Raw genomic sequence first — 20,390 nt, 5'->3', positions numbered from 1 at the left:
AAAATGGCAGCGTAATATGATCAACTACACATGGAGACTAACAATCCAACAAAATATGAACAAAATCTGTTGAGCGGTTTCTGAGGAGTTGCGTCCACAAAGTGAAGTGGGACGGACGGACACCGGTATTTCTATGTCCCCTTCCGCGTTGGAGGACAAAAATATCCCATACTATATATTATACATATCCCACATTATATATCCACTATACATATATCCCATATTGTACATGTATATACATATTTCATATTACATAATCTACAGTATTTTGTCCCATTACATATTGTACATGTATATACATATTTCATAATCTATAGTATTTTGTCCCATTACATATTGTACATGTATATACATATTTCATATTACATAATCTACAGTATTTTGTCCCATTACATATTGTACATGTATATACATATTTCATAATCTACAGTATTTTGTCCCATTACATATTGTACATGTATATACATATTTCATATTACATAATCTACAGTATTTTGTCCCATTACATATTGTACATGTATATACATATTTCATATTACATAATCTACAGTATTTTGTCCCATTACAATATTGTACATGTATATACATATTTCATAATCTACAGTATTTTGTCCCATTACATATTGTACATGTATATACATATTTCATATTACATAATCTACAGTATTTTGTCCCATTACATATTGTACATGTATATACATATTTCATATTACATAATCTACAGTATTTTGTCCCATTACAATATTGTACATGTATATACATATTTCATAATCTACAGTATTTTGTCCCATTACATATTGTACATGTATATACATATTTCATATTACATAATCTACAGTATTTCGTCCCATTACAATATTGTACATGTATATACATATTTCATAATCTACAGTATTTTGTCCCATTACATATTGTACATGTATATACATATTTCATATTACATAATCTACAGTATTTTGTCCCATTACATATTGTACATGTATATACATATTTCATATTACATAATCTACAGTATTTTGTCCCATTACAATATTCAATTTGAAATGTAATGAAAACAGGGTCATCTGTTCAAAGGACAACTGGATTGGAAATGCAATCTTTGTTAATGTAACGTCATATACACTTGATGTGATAGATTCTTAAAGGGATATAAAACTGCAAACAAACAAATCCTGTATGGTGAAAGAGTTTTCCTATGTTCGGTGTACAAACTTTTTATCATCAGTCAATCTGATGACATAACTATAGCAAAAATTTCATGTAAGCGTAAATTTGACATACATGTACAAATATTTAATTTCTCCCATGGAATTTTCATTTCATTTATTACAAGCAGCACACAGGCTATTAAAATAACATATCTATGTAAGATGATTGCCTTTGTTCACTTATGAAATAAATTTCAGTTTCAAAATAGATGAGGTATGAACTGTGATTCTTCACGCCAGCATACTCCATGTAGCACTAAGTGCTTAATGAAAAGTCTGCTGACATGAAGCTCTGCAGTTCATACCCTCAAGTACTTTAATATAAGATTTAAAAACGAAAATTTATATATTTACATTCTACTTTCATTTCTGTCAGAATGCAGTTAAAACAAACTAGTGTATTTATCAAGGTTCATGCACACATTGTTGACAACTCGACACATTCTGAATGAGGAAGTGGCTCTCATTCAAATTTGTGAAGGTATCAAAGGCAGAAACATTGAATATATATACATGTATATGCATATCAAATATGAATATTCCAGTGCCCTTGGAAATCATTGCAAACCCAGCAAAACTTTGGAATTGGCTTTGCAGTCGTCAATCCCGTTTTCTTATCTTTATCGGAATTGGATGGCATTTTCTTGATTAATGATATGGTATTTTCTGACGGAGATGCTAGATATGTGTATGACATTGTGACATACTTTCTAAGAGACGTACCAGTATATTTACTATATATAGGAGTATTTTCTGAAGGTGATGTGACATATATTTACAGTTGTAGGGGTATTTTCAAATGGACATGACATATATTTACAGTGTAGGGGTATTTTCTAATGGACATGTCACATACATTTACAGTATAGAGTGGTATTTTCTGATGTTGTTGTGACATACATTTACAGTATATAGCAGTATATTCTGAGAGACATGTGACATACATTTAAGTATAGCGGTATTTTCTGAAGGTGATGTCACATATATTTACAATGTAGGGGTATTTTCTGAGGGACATGTGACATACATTTACAGTATATAGTAGTATTTTCTGAGGGACATGTGACATACATTTACAGTATATAGTGGTATTTTCTGAGGAACATGTGACATACATTTATAGTATAGTGGTAGTCCTGGAGCCTCTCCTTCAGTGGCATAAGTTTGGCCATCTGAAACCTCTCCAGCGTGGATTTCATTCTTATAACCTGCAACGAAAAATAATTTAAAATGTAGATAGGGAATGATCCCTATGTACCTGGACTGATGACCTCTGTGGTTATGTAACTGGGAAAACGTTTACAATCCACAATATATATATAATTTTATATATTTTTGTGTGTATCACATCAGTCTTTTTTCAAATCACATTAGGCTTTTTCATATCAAACTAGTCTTTTTTCACTTCAGAAGAGTCTCTTTTTTTTTTTTTATATCACAACAATTTGTGTTATATTTACAATGGAAAGCAAAGAGGAGTTCATTTAAATTTTATGTTACATATGGAATAAATTCTTTATCAGGTCACTGGAATTTATCTTGGGTTGTAATTCAGCCTTCCTAGATTAACTAATCACATAATCTCGCCATCCATGCCAAAAAAAAATATTAATTGACAATTTTTCACAAAGTATTGCAGTTACACAGCATTAAGAATTAGAAGATCCAAAGGTTGATTGAGTTTGATAGACAGCTCAAAACTGTTAGTGTAGGTCTCGTACATGTATCAGAGCCATACTATGAATCTCACCTACCAATGGGCTTGGGGGCTGTGATGTGAACAAATATGATATTAATATACATCATATCTGTTCTTTTTCACTGTTATTGAGATGTTCCTGTGTGTGTGTATTTTTTTTTTTTTACCTTTTCTTCAAGCGATTTAGATGACACTGGAAAACAGGTCCAGAAATGTCGCAGTAATTCCAGCAGAGCACTGTAACAAGCCTTCACCTCCTCCTGGACGTCTAGTGGTACTATCTCTGTCAATAAACACGATCAACTTATACACACAATCAACTTATACACACAGTCAACTTATAAACACAATCAACTTATACACACAATCAACTTATAAACACAATCAACTTATACACACAATCAACTTATAAATACGATCAACTTATACACACAATCAACTTATAAACACAGTCAACTTATACACACAATCAACTTATAAAGACGATCAACTTATACACACAATCAACTTATACACACAGTCAACTTACACACACAGTCAACTTATACACACAATCAACTTATTAACACGATCAACTTATAAACACGATCAACTTATTAACACAATCAACTTATAAACACGATCAACTTATACACACGATCAACTTATACACACAGTCAACTTATACACACTGTCAACTTATACACACGATCAACTTATACACACGATCAACTTATACACACGGTCAACTTCTACACGCAATCAACTTATGCACGCAATCAACTTATGCACGCAGTCAACTTATACACACAATCAACTTATACACACGATCAACTTATACACACAATCAACTTATACACACAATCAACTTATACACACAATCAATTTATACACACAATCAACTTACACACACAATCAACTTATACACACAATCAACTTATACACACAGTCAACTTATACACACAGTCAACTTATAAACATGATCAACTTATACACACAATCAACTTATACACACAATCAACTTATACACACAATCAACTTATACACACAGTCAACTTATACACACAATCAACTTATACACACAGTCAACTTATAAACACAGTCAACTTATCAACTTATAAACACAGTCAACTTATACACACAATCAACTTATACACACAGTCAACTTATACACACGATCAACTTATACACACGGTCAACTTATACACACAATCAACTTATACACACAATCAACTTATACACACAATCAACTTATACACACAATCAATTTATACACACAATCAACTTACACACACAATCAACTTACACACACAATCAACTTATAAACATGATCAACTTATACACACAATCAACTTATACACACACTCAACTTATACACACAATCAACTTATACACACAATCAACTTATACACACAATCAACTTATAAACACAGTCAACTTATAAACACAGTCAACTTATCAACTTATAAACACAGTCAACTTATACACACAATCAACTTATACACACAATCAACTTATACACATGGTCAACTTATACACACGGTCAACTTATACAAACAATCAACTTATAAACACAGTCAACTTATACACACAATCAACTTATACACACGATCAACTTATAAACACAGTCCACTTATATACACAATCAACTTATACACACAATCAACTTATACACACAATCAACTTATCAACACGATCAACTTATAAACACAATGAGCTATGATCATATAAACACAGTCAGCTATGATCATATAAACACAGTCAGCTATGATCATATAAACACATAGCACACAGTCAGCTATGATCATATAAACAGTCAGCTATGATCATATAAACACAGTCAGCTATGATCATATAAACACAGTCAGCTATGATCATATAAACACAGTCAGCTATCATATAAACACAGTCAGCTATGATCTTATAAACACAGTCAGCTATGATCATATAAACACAGTCAGCTATGATCTTATAAACACAGTCAGCTATGATCATATAAACACAGTCAGCTATGATCTTATAAACACAGTCAGCTATGATCATATAAACACAGTCAGCTATGATCTTATAAACACAGTCAGCTATGATCATATAAACACAGTCAGCTATGATCATATAAACACAGTCAGCTATCATATAAACACAGTCAGCTATGACCATATAAAAACAATCTGCTATGAACATAAACATGATCATGTATTCAGCTGTTTTCATATAAAGCAAATGGAGAAAAATCAACTTGTCTATTTTTCAGAAATACATGTATAAACATCACCATTTTTTATTATTCTTTTATACTTGAACTGGTTTTACATCTACATGATATGTCTTATAGATTATAGAGTAGTACATTACAAGCATTACATGTGTCGCCTGATGGCATTATCAATCATAGTATATAATCATATTAAACAGCTTTCACACATGCAATACGCAAGTATTACCTGCCCTGGAATCCCTCGTCTAAGTATGTAATTATATCAAAAGTCCTTTACACAAGAAATACACATGCTAACTATCTACATGTAAGTCCTATCTAATGCTCTTGGGTTTGGCAAGCACACAGAGAAATGGACAGACAGACAAATGATGGACGAGATTTCCTAAGTGTCCCTATGCATTGCGGGTCAACTACACATCTTGTACTCTGCCATGTAATATTAGAAAAAGTTACATGAATGTGTTAACAAGTAATTGCTCTCTGGAAATTCTACATAAACTGTGAACTTACGATTAAGCTGTGAATGACTTGTGCCTTTCAATAATGCCCCTCCTGGCGACAGTTCACTGAGAATTACGATTGCTTGTGACCCCAAAAGGACCTGAAGAACAATGTGTAGGTAAAATGCCTCATCTGTTTAAATTTGATTCTCATAAACCATTGTAAATTTTAAATAGGATGATTCTGATTGACCTACATTTGAAAGATCATGTGACCAATGGTGGACGTCATTCATCACTGATTCTGAGGCATGTAAAAGGTCTTCACTTGTGGTATAACGAGACATTGTTACAGGCGTCGGACCGTGTAAATAACCCTCCATCTTATGTAACTGTAAATTCACATTCTTTTTACTATTCGTGTCCTTCAAATCATCCATATGAATTTTTTCCTGTAGTTTCTGTTTCTTCGCTGCTGGTTCCCAGTAACCTTTGCTGGTGCTCGGCCTACTTTCATCCATGTTTACACCATTTACCTTTGAGTTATCACTACTCTTTTGAGTATCACTTGACTGTATGGCGTTGTCTGTCGGACCTGAGTTTTGAGCACTCTGCGAGTCTTTTGTACAAGCTTTTAGCACCATTGTTGAGTGATGATTAAATCTTCGAATCATGGTTCCATTTGTCACATTGTTGCTAATCCGTGTGTCTTCTGTCAGTCCACGGTAATCCTGGCAATTTTAAAATTTTGTTCAAACTTTTACCTAGCATCATAAAAACAGGTCATGAAAAGTTCACTGTTAAGAGACACGAGATAGGCTTACCTTGTGTATAGAAAAGCTGGATATTCTGATGAGAGCAGACTTACCTCATATCGAAAAAAGTCTGATATTTTGGTCGGAGCAGGCTCAGGCCAAGAGAATTATTACAGAGTTTCTCGGGCCAAAAATTAAAAATTTTGATGAGAGCGGCAGGTATTTTTCTTCTTTTACTTGGCTTTAGAATGAGCTATTTTTCCTTTTAATGTTGACTGTAGAATGAGTTACCTTTCCTTTTCATGTACATGTTTATATAGAATAAGCAATGAAATATTTTTATTTTCTAAAAATTATCTTCACATTTACAACTAAATGTATACTATTATTCTTAAACACTTGCACACAAATGAGTATGCATTCAATAATTAAATGTATTTGACAAAAAGATTCTTACAATTTTATCAAAACCTTCTGAAAGTTTTACATAAATATCTATAACACAAGAGTTACCTCATTTACATAAATAAACAAACATAAAATTTTTAAAATTTCCATGCGGTACCTTTTCAACGAATGCGGCAGGGCCTGAGAAACTATTGATTAAATTTTTTTAGTCTTACCTCATGGTAGAGAAGACTCAAATATTGTCAGACAGGCTTACTTCGTATAAAGAAGAATCAGATATTTAGGCCAGAGCATGCTTACCTCACGTAGAGAAGAGCTGGATATTTTAGTAAGAACAGACTTATCACATGTACAGAACAGTAAAATAATTGGAGACAACAAACTCACCTCATGTAGAGAAGGGTTGGATACTTTGGTGAGAACAGACTCACCTCATGTAGAGAAGAATGTGATATTTTGGTGACAACAGACTTACCTCATGTAGAGAAGAATGTGATATTTTAGTGAGAACAGACTTACCTCATGTAGAGAAGAATGTGATATTTTAGTGAGAACAGACTTACCTCATGTAGAGAAGAATGTGATATTTTGGTGACAACAGACTTACCTCATGTAGAGAAGAATGTGATATTTTAGTGACAACAGACTTACCTCATGTAGAGAAGAATGTGATATTTTGGTGACAACAGACTTACCTCATGTAGAGAAGAGTCGGATATTTTTGTGAGATCCAAAAAGAGGTCAACTGGCTTGTCTGAAATCTCTTCTTTCATGTCTATGAAAATAATATGAATGTTCTAATCATACTGTCTATCTTAGTATATAAAATGATATTCTTAGAGAACCTTCTGACTAAACAACACAATATTCTTTGTGAACAATCTGTATATATATACAGTACAATATTCTTAGTGAACAATCTGTATATATATACAGTACAATATTCTTAGTGAACAATCTGTATATATATACAGTACAATATTCTAAATGAATCTTACAACTACACAAAAACATTGTATTAAAATTTCAAACTGATACCCCATCCCAGCACACACAGGAACGTTGAAACCAAGTAAATTTATCACTGACCCTTCTCATCACTTTTGGCACAATCTGTGAAGACATCTTTTGTTCCCATGACTGTTCGATCTCTGTGGAAGTAGTGAGACTGGAAGAACCGGGTCCAGAATTCGCTTTCCGTCATGTCATGGGGAACATGCTCTGCATGCTTCTTTTTCACTATAAACATATATTTTAAAGACTACTTTCACAAACTGAGCATGAAGGCTGATATTACAGTTACCTCCCTTAGTATTTCTTACTTTGAGATAATTCCTAGTATCTTATTTATTTACCTTTCTGCAAGGTTTAATCAAGAGATACATGCAGAATATTGACTCTTTATTTACCTTTCTGCAAGTCTTACCCATGAGTATGTGCGGAATATTGACTCTTATTCATTTTTCTGTAAGTCTTACCCATGGGATACGTGCGGAATATTGACTCTTATTCATTTTTCTGTAAGTCTTACCCATGGGATATGTGCGGAATATTGACTCTTATTCATTTTTCTGCAAGTCTTACCCATGGGATACGTGCGGAATATTGACTCTTTATTCATTTTTCTGTAAGTCTTACCCATGGGATACGTGCGGAATATTGACTCTTTATTCATTTTTCTGTAAGGCTTACCCATGGGATACGTGCGGAATATTGACTCTTATTCATTTTTCTGTAAGGCTTACCCATGGGATACGTGCGGAATATTGACTCTTATTCATTTTTCTGTAAGTCTTACCCATGGGATACGTGCGGAATATTGACTCTTTATTCATTTTTCTGTAAGTCTTACCCATGGGATACGTGCGGAATATTGACTCTATGATGTCTGCAGTGAGGTTGTACTTCAATCCATTGCATCCATCTGTCTGTGGTTTAATATCAGCCTGCATTAAAAAGATATGGGTTGAATTACTGTCTCTCTGATTAAGGTAAATTTTTCAGCCTACATTAGGAATTACTTTTCAATTGCAACACATTTTCACCCTTAGATGCAGGGTAACCCGGTTTTTATGATATTTGGTATTATCTCTCTTAATGGATTAAAACACACCTTCCTCTAGAGATTAGCTGACAAGGTTTGAGGGGTCTATGCCTCATAGTATCTTGATTACCATTCAAAAAGTAAAAGTGAATGGGCGTATGGATGGCTGTACAGATGCCTTCAACATAACATTATACAGCCAAATCATGCAGACATAACACACTCTATTTTGACTTTCTTTCAATTATTTTTCCTCAGAAAGGGCCTTGACTTTTTAAAATCAAATTCAAATCCCTTTACCAAAGGATGCTTCGAGCTAAGTGTAGTTGAAATTGGTCAACTGGTTTCTTGCAAAAATTATGAAAATGTGAAAAGTTTACACCAAATCGACAGGCATGTGTCAGAAAAAAAATAATAAGATTATTAGATCTAAATATTTGGCAAAAATTTATCTAACTACATACCAAAAACGCAGCTGACACTCCCACAGTTTGTGACTTTTCTGGTTTTGTGCTGCTTTGAGTTTTCTACAATAACATTCAACAGACATGGATTTAAAAAGGTGAGTATTATGTTTTCGCTCCTGTGACACTACAATGATAAGAGTATTCTAGATTTCTGGTTGAACTATTTACCCGTGAGGCCCAGAATTCTTCTGCCGTAATCACACCTGTCACAACCAAATCCTTGTACAACTGAAACAACTCAGGATTTTCCTGAAGCATCCTGTGGTTAAAAAACAAGTAAAACTAATGAAGTTATGTCCCCATTAAAGTAACTCAAAGTCACCAAAGAAAGTTCAAATCAAAGCTCATTACACCAAGACTTTTGCTGTTTATGACACATGTAACAAGATGGTGATTTAAATGTTTTGGGAAACTTGTTTGTCTATCATCATAGCTCAGTGGTTTAAATGTCTTCACACTAGTAGTGTTCCAATCATCGATTATGATATCGAAAATCAATCGATTGTTGGCACATTCTAAGCGCTTGATCATGAAAATTTTATTCCAATTAATCGTGTTTTTAGATTTTCTTTTCTTGACAATGACATGTAACTTTGATATATGGGATTTGACTGAAGCAAACGATATCAGTTTTTGGCACGCAGTCCCTTCTAAAATTTGTATTGGCTTTTGAGTTTTATATATGACATTAGTAAAATAATAACAAATATACACAGAAAATATTCATTTACACTTTTTCAGCAGTAGAAACAACAAAATATAAACGTAGAAAGTATTTGTTTACATTTTTACAGTATCTAAATGACTTTATTATAGAATTTCTAGACGTCTGATTATAATCGATTATTAGTTTAATAGTTACAGTAAACCAATCAATCATTCATTATGAAATTGTCACCAATCCCATCACTACTTCACACTGAACAACAGATCCCGAGTTCAAATAAGCTTGAGTCTTTTGATCATATTTTAATATTAATTGTTTTTAAATTCATTATATTAATCATATATATCTGAAAACTTGATGTATTCCAAGAGTTTTCCTGAATCATTATTCTCATCAAACAATCAAGAACAGTGGTTACTAAAAACAAGATGTGTTTGTGAAACACAAATGCCCCCGATAATGGCCAATTCCAAAGATGGCCAATGTCACAGGGTCAAATATCTTAGTACCAGTAGAAAGATCTTGTCACAAGAAATGCCCAGGTGCAATATGAAAGCTCTAATATTTACCATTTCGAATTTATGACCAATGTCAAATTTTTTAAAAGTAGGTCAAACTCCAAGGTCAAGGTTACAGGGTCAAAAATGTTGGTATCCACGGAAAGGACTTGTCACAAGGAATACTCATGTGAAATATCAAAGCTCTAGCACTTACTGTTCAAAAGTTATTTGCAAGGTTAAAGTTTTCAAAAAGTAGGTCAAACTCCAAGGTCAAAGGGTAAAAAATGTTGGTACCCACGGAAAGGACTTGTCAAAAAGGAATACTCATGTGAAATATCAAAGCTCTAGCACTTACCGTTCAAAAGTTATTAGCCAGGTTAAAGTTTCAGACAGAATGATGGAATTACAGAACGACAGGACAAAAACCATAAGCCCCCCCGGATCTTCGATCTCGGGGAGCATAAAAACGAAACGTTATAGCAGCTTGAGAAATCGTTTGTACAGACTTTATTATTGCTGAAACACATATCTGTCATGAAAATTTTTCTTGATTATCTTATTCCCGCATTCTACCCCAAAGCTGGGTCTTCATAACATAATAAAATTGACACAAACCTTTCCTATAAATTTTAAGAAAACCTCAATGATTTTTTCTGGATCTTTGCCTTCTACTGATTCTACTATAGAATGGGACAGAGAAGAAACAGCAGCAATTGTTCAGTCTGCTGGCAAAACCTGACCTAACTGTTCAGTCTGCTGGCAAAACCTGACCTGTTTTTCTCCTCCAGTTCACTGCTGAGTTTTCGTCGAAATTTTGGAATCAGCTGTTGTAGGAGGTCTTTCACACTGTCCCTGTCAGTGATTGCCATTGTTCGACCTTTGGGGTTGATGAAGTGAAATGTGTTGGCCCCTCCATCATGTAAAACCAGCTGGAGTTGAACCTTCTCTTTAGAATCTGGTGAGATCTTTTGTGCTGAAAGAGAAGATTTCAAATTGTACAGCAAAGTTCCCTTCGATTTTTAATTTGATTCACAACATAAGTTTGGTAAAACAAGAGGTACTGTGAGCAATGATCACTAAGAATACCCCCCGCTTACCCCAATCTCCCAAAGGGTGTTGGTAATAGGTATAAACTACCTCTTTTCTGAGTGTAAAAAACAAATGGCATGACAAACCGAACCATATTGCTACTTCAATGTCCAGTGTGCGTGACCTTTGACCTTTTGACCCCAAAATCGATAGGGAACATCTTCATCCCATGGGTAGTCCATATGTATGATATGGTGACTGTAGGTGAAAAGGATAACGCTTTAGAGCCCGGAAACCATATTGCTACTTCGATGTCCAGTGCACTTGACCTTTGACCTTTTGACCCCAAAATCGATAGGGAACATCTTCATCCCATGGGTAGTCTATATATATGATATGGTGATGGTAGGTGGAAAGGATAATGCTTTAGAGCCCGGAAACCATTGCATCTACAGACGGACGGACGGACAGACAGACGGACAACCCCATTCCAGTATACCCCCCCACAACTTGTTGCGGGGGGTATAATAAAATATGTTTGTTTTTTATAACCTAACTGAACCATCCGTTTTGTTTATACTGTATTTCTAAACAGTTCAGTTGAATAACAATTTAAATTTTGGATAACATCATTAACATGTAATAATGCCCATCCATATAGTCAGCCTATAACGGTGGCATGCATACATTCCTATTCATGAATATTTCAAATAGTAAAAACAAAAGAAATGCCAACCTACTAGGGCTGTTACGGTTCCAAAAATTTTTGGGTCGGTATTTCAGTTAGGGTATATCTAAGTATATTTCAAAAATCTAATATAGTTAAAATCAAAAACCTTTATTGTATTTTGTCACAATAATTACTCGTGGACGTGGACTGAGGTTTAGACTCGACATCCATGGTACCAGAAACAGCGTTGTCACTTTTACTCGTTTTCATCCATGCTTTCAATGTTTTGTCATTGACGATGTTGATCCTGTGGCGTATTTTCAATGCATCTGTCATATCTTACAGATACTGTCATTATTTACAGTTTTGTCCACAATGATAATCATTTAACAATTGATCAAAATACAGCCACCTTTGAGAATTTTGACAACATTTCGTTTAAACGGATTTCTAATAATTATTCTATTCTAAAAACCAGACCCGAACCGAAATAAGGAAAAATGGAACCGAACCCAACCCGACCAACACGACCCGCGGTTTTCGGTTATTTCGGGTACCCGTTGCAGCCCTACAACCTACCAAGTCTTATTTTCTGACCATGTTACAGTAAAGTAACACATTTTTTCTTCTTTAGCCTGTTACATAAATACATGTATACTAGATATTGTAATGCTTATTGACACTGTATATGACCTAGATAAGATTCTGGAAGTTCTATTTTTAGAATGGCATTCCTTACAGGTCTGCATGAGACATAAAAAATTAAAATGCTCCCAAATCTGTCTGACTCTCCATCCTACGTAACTACTGCACTAACCTTTAATGTCAGCATACAGGTAGCTGATAGAAAAGGTGCTCTTGCTGCCCTGCATCCAACCCAGCCTCTCTCCCATCATGTATAGGGTCCCATCTGTCTTCTTGTTCCGAACATTATTCACAATCAGCAGTACCTCCTCTGATCTTGCTGCCATCTTCCCTTATTTGAAATTCTTGCAAAATACAATATGATTGGATTATACACACCCTGTGGATTGATCGAATGGCATCCATTTTTTAAGGATCTTGATTCAGGCTCGCTTGAGGATAATAAGAACATTTCAATGATACCATAATGGGAAATTATAGAAGAATAACTCCTACAATTTGAGAGATTTATTTCAAATCCTTCAGACTTGGTTTTAATTTAATTTCCAACATATACCAAGACCAACAATTTCAACAAGATAAATATTTCTATTCTACTATGGTGATATTCATATCATGTACAAAGTCGTTTTTCACCTATGTATATTTTTTAAAGAATATTTCAAATATATTGTAAGTGTCTTGTCTAAATCAGGTCCAGCACAATCTCTCGATTTAGCTATATAGCTTTATTAGTTATATAGTTTTATAAAGCTATTTGAAATAGCTTGATTCAGCTATTTCAAATCTTTTATCAAATTAATTTCTAAAGGAAACATAAAAATCGAATTTCACTGAGTGAACATATTTCACCCTAGAAGTCCATTCAACACATTGTAATCAAAAAATAATTCTTAAACTACAGCCCTTTGGAAGAATTTTGATTCCAAAATGTCAAATGTTTAGGATTATTAAGTTGTTAAGTAACAGGTATCCAATCTTCAGAATAGAATAAAAACCCATGGGGATCAACAGAATAATGGATTGACAATCAGGTACACTTTTAATTAAAGTCATCATACTTTATGCTTCAACACACACACAAACACAAAGTAGTGGACAGTTAACAACACAAAAGAAATTCTGTTTTCATGAAAAATCTATAAGAATGTAGTATTGGTATGAACTCTAGTTCAATAGTTCTGGTTAGTTCGAAGTTTTAACACATTAAAAATAATTAACTTTTGGCTATACGACCGCACTAAAGAAATTCAATTTAATTAAATCTAAACTAGCTTAATCAAGCTATTTTAAATAGTTTTATAAAGCTATATAGCTTAATAAAGCTCTCTAGCTTTCAGGGTTGACAAAAAAGTGGTCAATATGAGTTTTGACCGGGCCGGTGGTCAATACTGGTCGATTGAAAATTATTTGGTCATTATATTCTGTGGTATTTATTTTAAATGTTTAAGTGACCATTATGGTAAATTCTGTAATTCATAATGCACTATCAGTTTATAATATACTTATAAGTCATAATATTACATAAATAATGTACAAATGACTCTGTTAAATTGGGGAAGATGTAAAAGTTTCTGTTCAAATTCCTTAGTTTAACAAGAACTACCTATAAGGATTGTTTCATCAATCTTCATTTAACTGTTGAATAAACATTTGAGGGGGGGGGGGGGGGGGGGGGGGGTGTTGGTGATGTTTTCATACTAAACAATAACAGGCACACTGGTCATCTCTGGTCCCAGCGTATGCTTAATAATACCTTGTCAATTCTGCTTCCTGTGCTCAGGTAATGTCTAGCTACCTTTTATTCCAGGTACATGCATTAACATGTCTGTCTCCAATTGTCAGCTATGCTATAGAACTGTGACCCTCTGGTAGGTACTGAAGATATTTTGGTCAGTTTCAGCAAACCAAATATATTAAACTTATGAAATTACATTTGATTATCTAATGAAAAATATTAATCAACAATTGATCCATATAATGAAAAGACTTAATTTATCTACAGTTTAAATCACAATTGACCATTATTGACCACTTGGGGAGTATTGACCGGGGCAGTTAAAATCTGTTAAAACCACTGGTTAAAACTGGGGGTGGTTTTAACCGCCCAACCCTGAGCTTAATAAAGCTCTCTAGCTAAATCAAGAGAAACGTGCTGGACCTATTTACAAATGTCAACAACTACAAAGATAACCCTTCAGTATCTCTGTGTGTATAGATTCCAGGGCTCGAAATTAACATATGCCCGTCAGTCTGTGACTGGTTAATAGTGTGGCGGACTGACTGACATTTGTTTTAGTCAGTCCGATGGGACTGGTCAATTTTCTAAAACATCAATTTGGAAAACATATTTATGGAAGCTTAAACACACATTTGGTATTCCTCTGTAGATATCAGATGAACCAGATTTAGTAAATATAAATCTCACATAAGTGTTACAATATTGTCTGAGGCATATCAAATTAAATTCTGTCATTTTATTTTAATATAAACATGAACGAAATATGTTTGTTTATTTCTGAAAAACTCTGGTGGACTGGTAAAAATTTTTGCGGACTGGTTGAAATTATACCTTAACAATCGGGCTGGACTGGTGACATAAACAGTTAAGTTTCAAGCCCTGTAGAAACATTCACATATATGGACTAACCTGCTCACTTGTGAGAAAAAATGTAGCGATCAAATATCACAGAATTTCTCTTAATGCATTTTTTTTTTTAAATTATGCTAATCTGCAGAGGACATTCGGACAGCTACAATAAGAGACAATTTTTGCGTTGTACAAAATATTAAAGAATGAAAACTTACTTGCAACTTGTTGAAATACTTTCTACACTTTATCCTAATCTATCTTGTTTTAGTTTGTAACTGATCTTTGATCAAATGTAAATAGCATGTCATTTCGCTTTTTCTTTATTCTTTCTTTTCCCCATTATAATTATTATTTTTCCCCACCGGTGATTTCTCGGATCCGGAAATTACAGAAACACGCATGCGCATATTTCATAGCAACATCGAAGCATAGGAAGTTTAGGCTTTAAAAAACCAACAAATTCTGAGATCAATATAACAGAATGGAGGGTATGTAAATCTTGTAAATTTGTAATATGATCGATTGATTATAATTTTTACCTATTTCTCTTTTGACAGTATGCTAACTATGTAGTAAATTATGTCAGTCCGCGTTTCCTCGACACATTGCATATATATATATATATATATATATATATATATCGTTATACACAAATAACGATTTCTTTCTGGAACTAGTATTGTACACTTAAACAAGTACTTTTGAAAACTATATCTTATAATCAGAAATTAATTGTGTCACACCATGCTGTAGCATCATTTTAACAAGAATTGCACATACGATGTCTTAATAAACATATTAAATTCACTTTTAAAAGTACAACTGTATGTTTAAGTGCATATGTATTCAGTTATTTATTTATTTTTTGCAGTGGAAAAGAAACAAAAGGTTTCTTTTATGACGACCATAGACAGGGAACTTTTTCCTGTCAAAATGCCACCCAACAGATTTGGGAATGAAATGGTTCCCTTGAGAGGAGCCCCACATAGAGGGCCTGGGTGTTATGAAAATGAAGATGTAAGATTTTATTTCCGTGTATTTTAATCCCATGTGACAGTTTGAACACAAATATAGATAAGTTATATTGAATGGTTTGCACAACATTTATTTCAATACGATTCCATTTTTTCACAGAAACTCGCATTATACTTTGTAGAAACATAATAATCAGATTACCATTATAACCACTCAGAATCAAGAATTTAGAAGCAATAAAGTAATTTTCATTTCATGAGATGAACTCATTAATAAAGTTATTTTGATGATGTATTTTTACTACGATTTTCTAAAACTAGCCATGAGAATACCATACTTGATATTCAAAAGATTATAAATACTAGATTAGAAAGATATATATATATTTATTTTTTTGATAGAAAACCAGCTTTATGTACCAGGTTGAACACAACATAAACAGCACCAAGGGATACACAATGGGAGCAAGGACTTCAAGGAGGCTTCCTAAAACTGTTGTAGTATGTTATTTGTTTGTGTGTAAAACTGTTGTGGTATGTTATTTGCTTGAAAGTGTGTTATGAAGACTGTTTTTAGATTTTCTGAAGTTGCAAATATAAAGTTTACTATTTAACCCAGAAGTAAAATAAAATTGTCAAGAAAAGGAACAGAACTTCCACCCTTGTAAATTGCAAGGTTTAGGAGAAGTCAATGTGATCAAAACCACCCCACCCTTCTCCTTACACTCATCTATTAAAACCATTTATTAAATCAGACGGAAGAGAAGTTCAACATAAACAGAGTCATGTACAGGAGAAATTACAGTACAACATGATTATAGCAAAGTGCTGTGGAGGAACAATTTTGATTCGTTATAAATGTAATTCAAATTTCCACTTCGTTGTAAGCATAAATTCATTATAAGCATGTTTTCTGTATCTGTGTTTTACTGTATTGCATTTATAAATGCATAATCCCTGTACTTACTTCTTATGTTTACTTCCAGGCCCTCTTGGGGTATAGGCCACTAACAAGACTCCTATCATTCCTGTGCATGTACATGTATTTCATATTCTTTTCCAGTTTGAAACACCTTGTCCCACAGAGTATCAACAGCAAAATTCAGCACTGAAGGAGTTTGAGTTAGATACGAAACCATTTCTGGTAGGGGCTGACAGATTCCCAGTTTATAAACGTGACATTGTGGATGTTTTACCTGGGTGAGTACTCACATCTGATCAGCTCTGTTTATAGGATTCAGTCAGGATACTAACATCTGTAGTTAATATATCAATTTATTTGTGAAAAATATATCATGATTGGGGGCATCTTGTAAGTAAATGACCACACTCATCTGTCTACACATGTATAGATCTTGTTGATTTTTTTCAAAATTGCCACAACTTCAATAACTTTGAAGATTATAAACTTCAAATACAAAGTGAAAGGTTTATGGGGAGGGGGGGTGTTTCTACATTCCAGATGGTTGATCCAAGAGAAAAGGTTCAGGTGAAATTTTCATGTTTAGTCAGGTTTGACATTAACTGTTTGGAGCAAGTGTCCACAGAACTAATGAACTGGTTCAATATCTAGTCTCACCAGGAATTTACTAATGATACAGGCCTGCATGAAGTGGAGTCTGGGAACACAACACCCCCCCCCCCACCCCACCCCCCACCCCAACCCAACCCCCTTAAAAATTGAAAGGAAAAATGCTTGTAAAGCATAATTCCAGTATTTTTCTCATATGTTTTACACATAATTCCATGATATTTAATCAAATACATTTAACACTTAGTACTACTTTACATTTCTTCTCACCTAAAATAATTCAACCTATCAGGTAACCAGTTTACTGAAATGTCTAAAAGATGTTGAAAATTTTTAATGGAGTTGAACTTGACATATTTAAATGAAATTTTAAACTTTTACATTCTATAATTTTTACTATAGTTCAATGGATTACCAAAAATTTACAATCAACTACACTGGTAGTATCTTCACTAGCTTAGAGACAACAGGACTAAAGTATTTGTTGAACCCTGCTAGCTACAATGTTTTATAAGTTTTATTAGGTGTTTCTTTGATTAACAGTTTGATATACATGTACTTTGATTTTTTTTTTTTTCGCAGACCTGGTACATATGAGCATGAAATTCCAAAGAACCGAAAAGTGCAGTGGCATCAATCATTCGGAGGTTCTCCAGTCTATCTGCCGGAAATAAGCGTTCAGAGTACGATAGGACAGAATACAGAAAAGGTAAATCACTGAAGTAATTAGGTAATTTATAGGGGTAATTAGATAGATTATCTGAGTTTGGACATTTACTGGAGTGTATAAGTAATTATTCAGGTTAATCTGTAGAGATAATTAGGTAATTCAGAGGAGTATTTAGATAATTTATAGGGGTAATTAAATAATTTAGTGGAGTATATAAGTGATTAGTCACATTAATCTGTAGAGGTAATCAGATAATTCATAGGAGTATTTAGATAATATATAGGGATAATTAAATAAATTATCTGAATTTGGTAATTTACTGGAGCATAGAAAGAAGTGATTAGTCAGGTTTATCTGTAGAGGTAATTAGGTACTTCATATGAGTATTTAGGTAATTCATAGGGGTAATCAGATAAACTATCTGAGTTTGGTCATTTACTGGAGTATGAGAATTGAAGATAACGAACAGTGATCAATCTCATAACTCCTATAAGGAATACAAAATTAAGAGTTGGACAAACACAGACCCCTGGATATACCAGAGGTGGGATCAAGTGCCTAGGAGGATCAAGTAAGCATCCCCTGTCAACCAGTCACACCTGCCGTGCGTCCTATATCTTAATCAGGTAAACAGAGTTATCCGTAGTCAATAGAACGACCTAATAATCAGTTTGAAACATATCAGACAGCATTTGACCCAATGATAGGTTGTATAGGCAAACTAGATCATTATAACAACCATAGAATTTGCGAAATACTCTATTATGAAATATTGTTATGTAATGTAGGTTCAAACTTATTCAAACCATGACACTCAATTAATTGGCTTAGCGTCTAGAGTTTTTGGAATTTGTTTTGCAGAAACAGTAAGTTGACACATGATTGATGAGGTCTATGGACCTCTTCTAAGCAAGTACAGTGTTTTAATGCATCTTAGCGTAACCATACCAAGATAAAAAGTGTTGTTTTATTTTTGGGCAGTTATACAGCACCAAGGAAGAGAGGAAGTACCACCGGAAGCTTGCCTATCTCAAACTCTACTGGAATAATTGACAGCCTGAATTGTTGACTCCTTGTTCTTATTTCACATTCTTCTTTGACTTCAACAGTTTATCCAGAGTCAGGGACAGCCATGTTGTATCTTCACACAAACTGTGATGGTTTTACTGTGTCTTGTGTATGTTGAATCTTGCAACTATAGCAGGTTATGCGAGAGTGCTCTTGCAACTCATGATTATGTGAGGTGATTTTGTTGCAGTCTTGCAAAATATTTGAACAACCTAAGATAATGTGTATTCTTATGATTTGATACACGAAATCTCTATGTGTATTAAAAAAAATATTCAAAGAAAAGTTTTATACATGAAAAAAAAATTCAATCTTTGTTGTCAATGAATGAATTGCTTTAATTGAATACAAGAATGAACTGAAATTTATGGATCATCATATTGGTGGTTTCTTGGTTTATGATTGACAATATTTGAAGAAGAGAAACAAATTGTTTTAGGGATGTGGTAGTGAAATCAAAAAACACTGATTTTATCAACATTTCAATTCTTAGATAAACTTACAAGTGAATTCATAACTTACAGAAAAATGTGAGAGGGCTGTGGACATTAGCATTTTAATATGAAAACAGTCACTGTAATTTATCCATAGATATGTATCATGTTTCTTTGTTGTGTTGTAGTATTGTATAATGTATATGATATAGTTGCTGTTTTGTGTGCATTAATTTACACCCGTTATGAAAGATATGTGTAATGAATGCTTTAACATCTAGATGTGCAAGTGCTCATAGTATAAAGTATTTTGTCTTACTGTTCCGATTATGAATGTAAGTTGTTATAATTCATAAACCACGTTTAATAAAGTTTGAGAAAAAACTTA

The 20,390-nt window shown here is 33.5% G+C and overlaps 2 protein-coding genes across 2 annotated transcripts in view; one reads left to right on the top strand and one right to left on the bottom strand.

Moving 5' to 3' along the window:
• Positions 1-15,727, bottom strand: part of LOC125683449 (general transcription factor IIH subunit 1-like) — a 16,845-nt gene extending 1,118 nt beyond the window's left edge. Inside the window, exons 1-12 of the mRNA XM_048924591.2 lie at positions 15,541-15,727; positions 12,905-13,076; positions 11,160-11,361; positions 9,390-9,480; positions 9,219-9,281; positions 8,563-8,656; positions 7,800-7,949; positions 7,406-7,485; positions 5,805-6,278; positions 5,618-5,708; positions 3,075-3,190; positions 2,324-2,416 (exon numbers count right to left, since the gene is read on the bottom strand). Of these exons, the coding sequence (XP_048780548.2) occupies positions 2,324-2,416; positions 3,075-3,190; positions 5,618-5,708; positions 5,805-6,278; positions 7,406-7,485; positions 7,800-7,949; positions 8,563-8,656; positions 9,219-9,281; positions 9,390-9,480; positions 11,160-11,361; positions 12,905-13,058 (1,608 nt within the window). The 5' untranslated portion in view covers positions 13,059-13,076; positions 15,541-15,727. The remainder of the gene's footprint in view (positions 1-2,323; positions 2,417-3,074; positions 3,191-5,617; positions 5,709-5,804; positions 6,279-7,405; positions 7,486-7,799; positions 7,950-8,562; positions 8,657-9,218; positions 9,282-9,389; positions 9,481-11,159; positions 11,362-12,904; positions 13,077-15,540) is intronic.
• Positions 15,715-20,390, top strand: LOC125683455 (protein pitchfork-like). The gene is made up of 6 exons (XM_048924600.2): positions 15,715-15,813; positions 16,197-16,342; positions 16,702-16,800; positions 17,363-17,499; positions 18,413-18,539; positions 19,482-20,390. Exons 1-6 carry the CDS (start codon positions 15,807-15,809, stop codon positions 19,551-19,553), a joined length of 588 nt encoding a protein of 195 aa, XP_048780557.1. The 5' UTR covers positions 15,715-15,806; the 3' UTR covers positions 19,554-20,390.

This window comes from Ostrea edulis, chromosome 6, assembly GCF_947568905.1.
Source record: "Ostrea edulis chromosome 6, xbOstEdul1.1, whole genome shotgun sequence".
NCBI classification, from domain to species: Eukaryota; Metazoa; Mollusca; class Bivalvia; order Ostreida; family Ostreidae; genus Ostrea; species Ostrea edulis.
This window is presented reverse-complemented; position numbering and strand designations above follow the sequence as displayed.

What these genes read in the sequence shown, in the direction of transcription:
- LOC125683455 (XM_048924600.2), top strand. An exon ending in GGTGTTATGAAAATGAAGAT is followed by an intron (nt 16,343 to 16,701) that starts GTAAGATTTTAT and finishes TTTTTTTGATAG; the next exon opens with AAAACCAGCTTTATGTACCA. An exon ending in TAGGACAGAATACAGAAAAG is followed by an intron (nt 18,540 to 19,481) that starts GTAAATCACTGA and finishes ATTTTTGGGCAG; the next exon opens with TTATACAGCACCAAGGAAGA.